This window comes from Amblyraja radiata, chromosome 1 (assembly GCF_010909765.2).
Source record: "Amblyraja radiata isolate CabotCenter1 chromosome 1, sAmbRad1.1.pri, whole genome shotgun sequence".
Classification (NCBI taxonomy): Eukaryota; Metazoa; Chordata; class Chondrichthyes; order Rajiformes; family Rajidae; genus Amblyraja; species Amblyraja radiata.
In genome coordinates this window covers 134,232,821-134,244,754 of record NC_045956.1, presented here as the reverse complement: position 1 = coordinate 134,244,754, position 11,934 = coordinate 134,232,821, and the positions used below count along the sequence as shown (strand labels likewise).

Sequence of the window (11,934 nt, the reverse complement as noted above, 5' to 3'; positions counted from 1 at the left end):
TCTGATCAGCATCTTTAACAAACTGATTCATGCCTCTCCAGGGCGCCTACAGAGGATGCTGCTGCAGCTTCAAAAATATGACACCGTTCTGACCTACAAATGTGGTAAGGATATGCACCTGGCTGACACTCTCTCGCATGCACACCGAAGGACATGTGAGGGTCCGCCTCACCGGATGATGACTTTATCGTAATGACTGTGCCTTTTATTCCCTCATCCTGTATGGAGAACATGGTTGCTCACACTGCTGCTGACAGTACTTTACGGTCGCTTGCCTCCATCATTAAGCACAGCTGGCCAGATCAACACTATAACGTTCCGCTGCCAGTTCGGACTTTCTTTGCCGTCCGTGATGAAGTAGTGCTGCAGGATGGCATTATTGTAAAAGGACAGATAGATAGGGCTCTTAAAATAGAGCTAGATAGGGCTCTTAAAAATAGCGGAGTCAGGGAATATGGGGAGAAGGCAGGAACGGGGTACTGATTGGGAATGGTCAGCCATGATCACATTGAATGGCGGTGCTGGCTCTAAGGGCCAAATGGCCTACTCCTGCACCTAATGTCTATTGACACAAGGCTGTGGTCCCTGCTTCGCTGCACAACAAGTATTTTGACGCTGTCCACGCAGGGCACCCAGGCGCTGAAGCTACCATCCTACGGGCAATAAACATGTTTTACTGGCATGGTCGAATACATCACCGAGAATGTGGCGTCCTGTGCAGCGTGTAACAGCCTGGCACCTCATCAACAGAAGCAACCACTTCTTTCACATCCGGCTCCTGTCCTCCCGTGGTCTACAGTGACAACTGACATATTTGAGTGGCATGGCAAGCAGTACCTGGTACTTGTCGACTCGTATTCTGGATGGTTTGACATTGATTTTCTTAGCAGCCCCACTTCTCGCGGAGTAGTTTCGAAGCTTGCTCGTCATTTTACAGACCACGGAGCTCCGTGCATACTGTTATCTGATAATGGAAGTCAATTTACCAGCCAACATTTTAAGGAGTTTGCTTCACTATGGGGTTTTCGCCACATCACCAGCAGCCCTGAATATCCGTAGTCGAATGGACTAGCTGAGCGGGCTGTCAAAAGTGCCAAACAGCTCATGGAATGTTCCTACAGAGCTAATTCCGATGTGTTCCTGGATCTACTCAACTTACGCAACATCTCCTGCGACCCCATTTTCGGTTCACCTGCTCAACATTTATTGTCGAGGCAGACCCGAGCAACGGTGCCTGTGGCGGATCAGGCATTCCACCATTGGAAGTCCAGTCCAGGTTACAACAAAAGCGTGACATTCAAAAACAGTGGTATGACAAAATAAGCAGGCCGCTGCCACCATTAACCAAGGGACAGGTGGTTTGTTTGCAGACTGACAAAGGCCATGACCGTTTCGGTGTAATTTCTGGAACTGCTTCTGAGCCACGCTCATATCTGGTCAGTGCCGATGGCGGCACCTACAGGCATAACAGACAACATATCCTGCCTGTGAATGAGCCAGCTCCACCTCCGTATTATCCAGACCGTACAAGTGTACTCCCATCCATATCCAGCGGCATTAATCTGCCTATACCAGCACAACAACCCACTTCTGCAATGGCTGCGTTGCCTGTGGCGACGCCCCTCAGCCTGCGCCACAGTCCCGTTTCATCACTGGGAATGCTGGTTCAGTCTCTGTTACCTGTGAAGCCACCGGCTCTGTCCCCAGTGGGAAAAACGGAAATGGTTTATGTCGCACACGTGCTGGTCGTGTTTGCAAGCCCACCGTGAAGTACCCGGGCTATGTTTGGCTTTCCTCCACCTTATTATCAACTGCTATGCATGCCTTATTTAGCCAATGGTTTTGTACTAACATTTAATTCTTTAAGAGGGAGGATGTAGATCAGTGACTCATGTTATGAGTCATGCTTTGTAGCTACGCCCACTAGTTTAACAGAAAGCCTCCCTGCCCTTGCTCTCTCACTTTTAGAGTAACGTGCTAAGATGAAGTTACCTATGCTGTAACGTTAATAAAGTCTTGATCATATTGAATGGCGGTGCAGGCTCGAAGGACCGAATGGCCTACTCCTGCACCTATTTTCTATGTTTCTATGTTTGGATCTTTAACAGTGTGTGACTTAAGTTATTTTAACAGCAGAAGTTCAACACTCTTCTATCCTTATCTCTTTATCTCACACCTTTTCTGTTCATCTCTGGCTTTTATCCAACCAATCAATCAATCAATCAATCAATCAATGTTTTATTCGTCACATTGCACATAAAGTGCAAGTGAGATGAATTTGTCAGCAGCAGTACAATGATAAAGAACACACAAACACAATAAAAATTTAACACAAACATTCACCACAGCATTCATCACTGTGGTGGAAGGCACAGAAATTGGCCAGTTCTCCTCCATTTTCCCCCGTGGTCGGGATCTCAACCCTCCGCAGCCATCGCTGCGGGCGTCCAGATGATAAAAGGACAAGGTAAAAGTCAAGGTAAGTCCAGGATCGGTTCTTCCCCACCGGAGACCGCGGCTTCAGGCTGGTGTAGGCCGCAGGCCGGCGGTCGAAGATTTAAAGTTCGCGCCGCAGCCAGAAGCAGGGCCGACAGGCGAAGCTCCCCTCCAGGGGTGATGGTAAGTCCACGCCGGGCCCGTGGTACAAGTTGGCCGCGGGCCGGCATTCGGAGCTTCTTCTTCCCCCGGGTCCCCCACGAGGGATCCCGGGCTGCGGACGTCGCGCCAGCTGGAGCTCTGCAGAGCTCTGCAGACCGCGGCTTCCGGCTGCCGCGGGCCAGCGAAACGGAGCGCTCCCCTCCAGCGAGGGCTCGCCCGCTCCACGCCGAGAGTCCGCGCTGCGCCCGCCGCTGAAGCCCCGGGCGCGTCTCCGGGAAAGGCCGCGCCGATCCTTGTTGTTAGGCCACGGGGGAGGCGACCTGGAAAAAGTTGCCTCTCCATGGAGGCGACCGAAGCAGTTTCCCCCTCACCCCCCCCCCCCCCACACCACCCCCCACACAAAACACACCGAGAATCATCAAAAACATACTGTAAAACATACTAAAAAAACAAAAAAAGTCGAAAAAAACGGACACGCTGCTGACAAGGCGCCGGCTTGCAGCGCCCCCACCGACCAGGATCATCTGCCAATCATACCCCCACCTCTTACCTGTTTCCACCTATCACTTGCCAGACTTTGTCCCACTTCCACCTCCCTTCCAACTTTTTCCCCCTCCACCACAAGCAGTCTGAAGAACAGTCCAAACCCAAAATGTTGCCTATCCATGTTCTCCAGAGATGTTACCTGACCCACTGAATTAATCGTGCATTTTGTATCATTTTCTGTTAACCTGCATCTGCAGTCCCTTGTGACTCCAGGGATTTGGTAGTTTTAGATACTAATGAAAGTAATGTGGACTAATCTTGGGTGGAAATAATGAACCACAGGGAATGCAGATGTCGGTGGTAGTAGTCCATGTGACCCCAAGTTGTGGTTTCACAATAGGTCAAATCATAAATGGGGAAACTGCAATTATGAGAGATTTTAATCATGTCGATTTGGCGAATTAAACTAACAAGGATACCATGGAAGAACTTTTATGAATGATTTCTTCAAGGTGTATGTTATAAACCAACACACGCTGTTTTTGACACAAAGTAACACAGGAGGTTACTCCAGCACTTTGACAGAAGGGTCTCAACCCGAAATATTACCAATCCATGTTCTCCAGAGATGCTGCCTGACCTGCTGAGTTACTTCAGCACTTTGTGTCCTTTTGTGTATTAACCAGCGTCTGCAGTTCTTTATTTCTACACATGGTAGCAAGACCGAGTGAGCAAGCATAGTAGATATACGTTTCTAGGGCAATCCTTTGGTATAGAACATCACTTCTACCCGGGGCGACTATGGAAACTAGACCACTCGGATATTTAAGGAGGAAGTAGATAAATGTTTAAAGCTTACACTGAAGATAGACACAAAAAGCTGGAGCAATTCAGCGGAACAGGCAGCATCTCTAGAGAGAAGGAATGGGTGACGTTTCCCTTCTTCAGACATCAAAGATTGATGTCTGTGCTGAATAGACGCAGAAGAGATGAGGTTCTGGGCCAGCTGATCGTACTGAGTGAGTGAATGCCTCTTCTTTACAGTTCAAACCAGAGCTGACCACCTCAGACCCATTGAAGACGCCACCATAAGCAATCAGCACACTCTGATGCTTCGGCTCGGTTGTTGTTCTTGACAACACGGTTGCCACCCCTTTAAAACAATCCAGTTGAGTTGGGGCAAGTGTGCTGCTCTGAATGTGAAGTTTGGACACCAGTGGCCGAGGACCAGACCGTCGTGCGCACGGGAGCCGACCGGCCTCTTGACCCGCCGCCGCCTGAGCCTTTGGCCTGAGCCGCCGCCGCCGCCGCCGCCGTCTCCGCGTCACCGTCTCCGCGCGTCCCCGCCTCCGCGTCACCGTCCCCGCCTCCGCGTCACCGTCCCCGCCTCCGCGTCACCGTCCCCGCCTCCGCGTCACCGTCTCCGCCCCGGTTGCCAACCACGTGACGTGTAACCCCGTGACCCTTCCCAGCAACGCATGCATGCGCGTGCGCGGCGCGGTTCCGGGACGGGTCGAGAATGGCGGAAGTGGCTCGTCCGAAGAAATCTCGGCAGACAGCGAAAGGCCAGGTAATACAAGAGGGATGGTGAAGCTTTCCGTGTGAGCTGGGACTCAAACTAAAGGTGTCACCCTGGGCGCGAGGTAGTTTCAGGGGCCGCAGGAAGACGGCAGGGATCTGCATTAGTAGTTTAGTGCTTGGGGGGGTGTGGGGTCAGGCTGCACCAGGCTTTGTGTAGAGCCTGGGCATTAAGTGTCACTACCTGCTGAGGTTCTACCAGTCCCCGGTGATACAAGGATGGCCTGGCTCAAATGTTGCGCAATGTGCCAGTTAGCTGAACATCGCCAGGAAAGGTCCGTCCGGACCTTCACCTTTGACCACAAGTCCACCAGGCAGTGGTCAACACAGACAGGGGCTGTGCAGGAAAGGGACTCGATTAATCTTGTGGCGTGGTTCAAGTGAGTTTATTGTCATGTGTCCCTGATAGGACCATGAAATTCTTACTTTGCTTAGCTCTCAGAACATAGTAGGCATTTACTACAAAACAGATCAGTGTGTCCATATACCACAATATAAATATATACACACATAAACAAATAAACTGATAAAGTGCAAATAGCAGATAATGGGCCGCCAATAATCAGAGTTTTGTCTGAAGAAATGTAAATGCACCAGACCTCTCCAACAAACTCCAAGACCCCACTTCGGTGGCGGTGACGAGGGCCCTCCAAGTCAGATCCTCCCTGCACCATCTGAATCTTACTACCAGTACACGCTGCCTTCAGGATGGCTGCTAAGGAGAGGAGGCAGTTACCCACCTCTTTGCAGATTGTGGATTTGTGAAGAGAGTGTGGAGAATGATGCAAGGGTCCTGAACAGTTCCGTAACAGAAGACTCTGATTTACAGACTGTTCCCAGGGACACATTCAGGGACGGACATGAAGTACTGCTGGAAGGTCATTAACGTGGTGAAAGAAGCTCTTTAGTCTGTCCGAAACTTGTTGATCTCCCAGCAGAGCGAGATATCTATCAGGGAATGTTGCCTACTGGCCCATTCCAGACTTTGAGGATTTTTATCAGACATTAATCAGTCTGAAGAAGGGTCTCGACTCGAAACGTCACCCATTCCTTCCAGATATGTTGCTGTCCCGCTGAGTTACTCCAGCATTTTATGTCTACCTATGGCCCATTCTAGACTGTAGGAGTATGTGCTGAGGGACGCACTGAAACTTGGTGCAGCTATCAGCAAGGCTATGTGGCAGAGGACCACAGTCTAGGTCCTTCCACTGCTATACATTGGGGGATAGGGTCTGGTGAAGACGTTCCTCAAACAAAAGGGGGGGGGGGGCACATGAGTGGCAAGGGTACCTGGTATAATGTGTCGGAGGGAACTGCAGATGCTGGTTGAAACCGAAGATAGACACAAAGTCCTAGGCTGCTCAACCTATCCCTATATCTCAGGCCCTCAAGTCCTGGCAACATCATAAATCTTCTCTACCCTTTATAAGCATAATGGCATATTTCCTGTAACTGCCTTTTCATTTTCCAGGACAAAAAGAAAAAGGGTACTACAGATATCAAGAAAAAAGAAAATTTAAGACCAGAACCAGAACTGAACCAGGAATTGATTTCCAGTCAACCAGCAAAAGTAGAGTTTTCTACAATAGGTCATAAATCTCAAAATGAAGCCGTTTCAAAACCAAACACAGAGGAGCAAAGTGAGGATTACCAATTGCTTCCTACTTCAGTGGTGGCTGAAGTGCCTGTGGAAATACTTCATGAGCCTGAATTGTGTACAAAAATTGCATCCATTGCAATAGTTGAATCTGAATTTGATTCAAAACAGTTGATTGCATTAGATGGCGAACATAAACAATTTCAGTTAAATCAGACAAAATTAAATTCTGATAAAAGCTCCAACCTTAATCAGCAAGTGTCTGAAAACATTAAAGTTACAGAAGCTCTTGGGCTGCCTTGTTCCAGTAAGACTGCCAGTGATGACGGTAAACAAAACTCTAGTGTTATTGAACCTACTGTTTATGGATCTTCAGTGGACCATGGAAATATTTCTTCTCAGAAAGGAGGAGTTAACAAGAAGGAAAAGGAGACAATGGTGAGAAAGGACATGAAAAATCCTGCTATTTTGATTCTGGGCGAGAGAGAAGTCGTTGGCATGGATCTGCCGAAACCTGTTGCCAATCTTCCTGTACAGTTGACCTTTGAAAGATTGTACCCAGATTTACCAATAGAGGATAAGAGAGATTCTAGAACTGCATCTGTAAAGCAGGTTTCGCCCCATTTCCAGACATTGTATCCAGAGGTTCCTTGTGAATCAGAAATTGTACCATTTTCGAAAGAAGAGCTGAAAATTTTTGCATTAGGTTCGTGGATAGAAAATGTCGATACTTACACGGAAGAGTTTCTTTCTGTGGCCAATCAAGACAAAAATGACCTTTATGAACTACTTATGAACTATGGAAGATGTAGGAAACAACTTCAGTTGGCTGCAGCAGAACAACAAACAATGATATGTAATTATAACAGTATTGAGCAAAGGCTATGGACATTCAAGGAAGAGCAGCTGACCATTCAGGTCTGCCTTTATTTTAGTTTTGTTCAGTTGAACTTGCTCTCTAAACTTTTGAAATGTTATTTGTTTAATGATTTCTTCTACGAAGCAATATATTTTATTGCAGTTTTAGTTGTATACTGTTAGAGTTGGTAATGAAAATTAGACAATGAATTCCACTTGATGCCCCATCTAAGCCAATCCCATTTGATGTGGCCCATATCCCTCTTTCTCTTTCCTGTCCATGTACCTGTCCAAGTGTCTTTTAAATGATGTTATAGTATCTGCCTCAACTACCTCTTCTAACAGCTTGATCCATATACCCACCACTCTGAGTGAAAAGGTTGCCCCTCAGGTTTGTATTAAATCCCTCCCCTCTCACCTTAAACATATGTCCACTGTTTTTTTACTCTCCTACTTGGTTGCATTCACACTATCTACTCCCTTCATAATATTGTACACTATAAGATCACTCCTCGGCCTCCTACACTCCACGTAATAAATCTATCTCTAAAGCTCAGCCTTTGAAATCCTGGCATCTTCTTCCTAAATTTTCTCCGAACTCTTTCCAGCTTAATAATAGAAACATAGAAAATAGGAGTAGGCCATCCGGCCCTTCGAGCCAGCACTGCCAATCAATATGATCATGGCTGATCTTCCAAAATCAGTACCCCGTTCTGGCTTTTTACCCATATCCTTTGATTCCCTTAGCCCTAATAGCGAACTCCTTTGAAAACATCCAGTGAATTGGCCTCCACTGCTTTCTGTGGCAGAGAATTCCACAGATTCACAACTCTCTGGGTGAAGAAGTTTTTCCTCATCTCAGTCCTATGACCTACCCCTTATTCTTAAACTGTGATCCCTGGTTATGAATTACCCCAACATCGGGAAAATTTTTCCTGCATCTAGCCTGTCCAATTCCTTAAGAATGTTATATGTTTCCATTAGATTGCCTCTCATCCTAAATTCCAGCAAATACAAGTCCAGTCGACCCATTCTTTCATCATATGTCACTAGGGAATTAACCTGGTGAACCTACACTGCACTCCCTGAATAGCAATGATGTCCTTCTCAAATTAGGAGACCAAAATTACACACCAGGTGTGGTCTCACCAGTCCCCTGTACAACTGCATTAGGACCTCCTTGCCCCTAAACTTAAATCCACTCGCAGTGAAGGCCAACATGTCATCAGCTTTCTTCACTGCCTGCTGTAACTGCATGCTTACTTTCAGCGACTGATGTACAAGCACACCCAGGTCTCGTTGCACCTCCCCTTCACCTAATCTGACACCATTCGGATAATAATCTGCCTTCCTGTTCTTGACACCAAAGTGGATAACCTCACTTTTATCCACATTAAACTGCATCTGCCCACTCACCCAACCTATCCAAGTCACCCTGCAACCTCACACAGTGCCCTCCGTAATGTTTGGGACAAAGACACATCATTTATTTATTTGCCTCTGTACTCCACAATTTGAGATTTGTAATAGAGAAAAACCACGTATGTTAAAGTGCACATTGTCAGATTTTAATACAGGCCATTTTTATACATTTTGGTTTTACTATGTAGAAATTACAGCAGAAATTACCCCCCCCCCATTTCAGGGCACCATAATGTTTTGGATACAGCAATATTATGTAAATGATAGCAGTCATGTTTAGTATTTTGTTGCATATCGTTTGCATACAATGACTGCTTGAAGTCTGTGATTCATGGACATCACTAGTCTCCTCTGGTGATGCACTGCCAGGCCTGTATTGCAGCCATCTTTAGCTTATGCTTGTTTTGGGGGTTAGTCCCTTTCAGTTTTCTCTTCAGCATATAAAATGAATGCTCAATTGGGTTCAGATCGGGTGATTGACTTGGCCACTCAAGAATTTACAATTTTTTTGCTTTAAAAAAACTCCTTTGTTGCTTTAGCAGTATGTTTGGGATCATTGTCTTGCCGGACAATGAGTTTTAAGGCATTTGTTTGAACATGAGCAGTTAGGACGTGTCTATAGATTTAAGAATTCATTATGCTACTACCATCAGCAGTTGTATCATCAATTAAGATAAATGAGTCAGTACCTTCAGCAGCCATACATGCCCAGGCCATAACACCGCCACCACTGTGTTTCACAGATGAGGTGGTATGCTTTGGATCTTGGGCAGTTCCTTCTCTCCTCCATGCTTTGCGCTTGCAATGTAGCCTCTGTATTTCTGTTCATGAAGTCTGCTGCGGACAGTGGTCATTGTCAAATCCACATCTGACTCTTGAAGAGTGTTTCTGATCTGTCGGACAGGTGTTTGGGAATTTTGCTTTATTATAGAGAGTATTCTGTCATCAGCTGTGGCGATCTTCCTTGGTCTGCCACTCCCTTTGCAATTAGTAAGCTCACCAGTCCTCTCTTTCTTCTTAATGATATTCCAAACAGTTGATTTTGGTAAGCCTAATGTCTGATGTCTGAAGCCTTTTGGCTGATGTTTCTAACAGTTTTATTCTTGTTTCCCCGCTCATAATGGCTTCCTTGACTTTCATTGGCACAACTTTGGTCCTCATGGTGAAAAACAGCTATAAATGTTTCCAAAGGTGATGGAATGATTGGAGGAAAGACTAGGTGCTGAGAGCTCTCTTATACCTGCATTAAGGAGGCAATTAAACACACATGAGCAATTACAAAGACCTGTGAAGCCATGTGTCCCAAACATTTATGGTGCCCTGAAATGGGGGGACTATGTATAAACACAGCTGTAATTTCTACATGGTGAGACCAAAATGTATAAAAATGGCCTTTATTAAAATCTGACAATGTGCACTTTAACCATGTAATTTTTTTCTATTACAAATCTCAAATCCTTTATAGCATTTCTTATCAGAGCATTTCTTATCACTGCCCCCTCCCCGAGCCTATCATAAGCCCCCCTTGTCTGCCATGTTTCTGCGCTACTAGCGGCATGTCAGGGCCTTTTGGTCTACCCAACAATTGCTGTTGTGTTGCGTTTGCCAACGTTATGCTTTCCCATAGAATGGCCTGGGAAAGGCTCCGTTCCCAGGCAATGATCACAGGTGCGAGGAGATAAGGCGTCTGGAAACTTGGTTTCAAGACGCTATGGAATGTAGGGCTGCTAACTTACCTGATAACTCCATTTCATATTTTAGCTGAAATTGTCAGTTTAACCCCTACACTACATTCGTCTTCACTAATCTTTTTCTTCTTACATACTTAAAGAAACTTTTACAGTCAGTTTTTATATTCCCCACAAGCTTTCTTTCATGCTCTCCCCCCCCCCCCCCTCTTAATTAACCCCTTTGTCCTCCTCTGTTGAGTTCTAAATTTCTCCCAGTCCTCTGGTTTGCCGCTTCTTCTGGCCAATTTATATGCCTCTTCCTTGGATTTAACACTATACTTGACTTCCCTCGTCAGCCATGGTTGAGCCGCCTTCCCAGATTTATTTTTTTGCCAATTTAGTTCATCCATGCCGTCTTTAAAGCTTTGCCACTGCTTCTCCACTGTCAACGCTTTAAGTATAATTTGCCAGTCTATCCTAGCCAATTCCTATCTCATACCTTCAATCTCCTTTATTCAAGTTCAGAACAGTAGTCTCTGAATTAATCGTGTCACTCTCCATCCTAATGCAGAATTCCACCTTATTATGGTCACTGTTGCCCAAGGAGTTTTGCACAACAAGATCGCTAACTAATCTTTCCTCATAACAAAATACCCTGTCTAGGATGGCCTGCCCTCTATATTGGTTTAAAAACTAAGCCCGTATCCATTCTAGGAAATCCTCCTCAGCGCTGTTACCAATTTGGTTGGCCCAATCTATATCTGGATTAAAGTCACCAATAATAACTGCTGTACCTTTGCTATACACATCCCTACTTTCCTGCTTGATGCTATCCCCAACCTCCCTACTGCTGTTTGGTGGTCTGTGTACAACTTCATCAAGTGTTTTCTGCCCTTGGCTATTTCACAGTTCTACCCATACCGATTCTACAGTATCCAAGCTAATGTCTCTCCGTGCTATTGCATTAATCTCCTCTTTAACCAGCAATGCCACCCCACCTCTTCTTCCTTTCCGTCTATCCTTCCTGAAGATCGAATACCCCTGCATGTTTAACTCCCAGCCTTGGTCACCCTGGAGCCATGTCTCCATAATTCCAACTATATCATATCCCTTAACTACTAACTGCGCCTTCAATGCATCCACCTTATTTTGAATGTTCTCACATTAAGGCACAAATCTTTCTGGTTAGTTTTCCTTATCTCCCTTCTACCTTTTGCTTCTGTCCTTTTATGTCCCTTTCTCCTTGCATTGGGTCCCATCCCCCTGTCCTGTTAGTTTAAACTTGATCTTTCCTACACTCTCTTTCCCGTTAGCTGCACAGATAAGCATCCACGTTGTTGACTCCACCCCCCCCCCCCCCCCCCCCTCACTGTTTAGTTTATACCCACCGGTGTAGTAATAGCAAACCTGTCTGCCATGGCAAGATTAGCAAGTTTGCAGATGATACAAAAGTGAGTGGTATTGCAGATAGTGAAGATGGTTGTCAAATGTTGCAACAGGATCCTGATCAGTTGGCCATGTCTGGTTGCCTTAGGAGTGTTTGATGGAATTTAAAACAGAGAATTGTGATGTGTTGCAGTCAGAGTATTGAGTATAGAAGTTTGGAGGTCATGTTGCAGTTGTATAAGAAGCTGGTGAGGCTGCACTTGGAGTATTGTGTTCAGTTCTAGGCACCATGTTAAAGGAAAGATTTTGTTAAGTTGGAAAGGGTGCAAGCATGTTGCC

General features: G+C 46.0%; 1 protein-coding gene across 1 annotated transcript in view; it reads left to right on the top strand.

Moving 5' to 3' along the window:
* The first annotated feature begins 4,583 nt into the window (after positions 1-4,583).
* Positions 4,584-11,934, top strand: part of epg5 (ectopic P-granules autophagy protein 5 homolog) — a 144,527-nt gene continuing 137,176 nt past the window's right edge. Inside the window, exons 1-2 of the mRNA XM_033031094.1 lie at positions 4,584-4,654; positions 6,134-7,177. Coding sequence (XP_032886985.1) covers positions 4,604-4,654; positions 6,134-7,177 — 1,095 coding nt within the window. The 5' untranslated portion in view covers positions 4,584-4,603. The remainder of the gene's footprint in view (positions 4,655-6,133; positions 7,178-11,934) is intronic.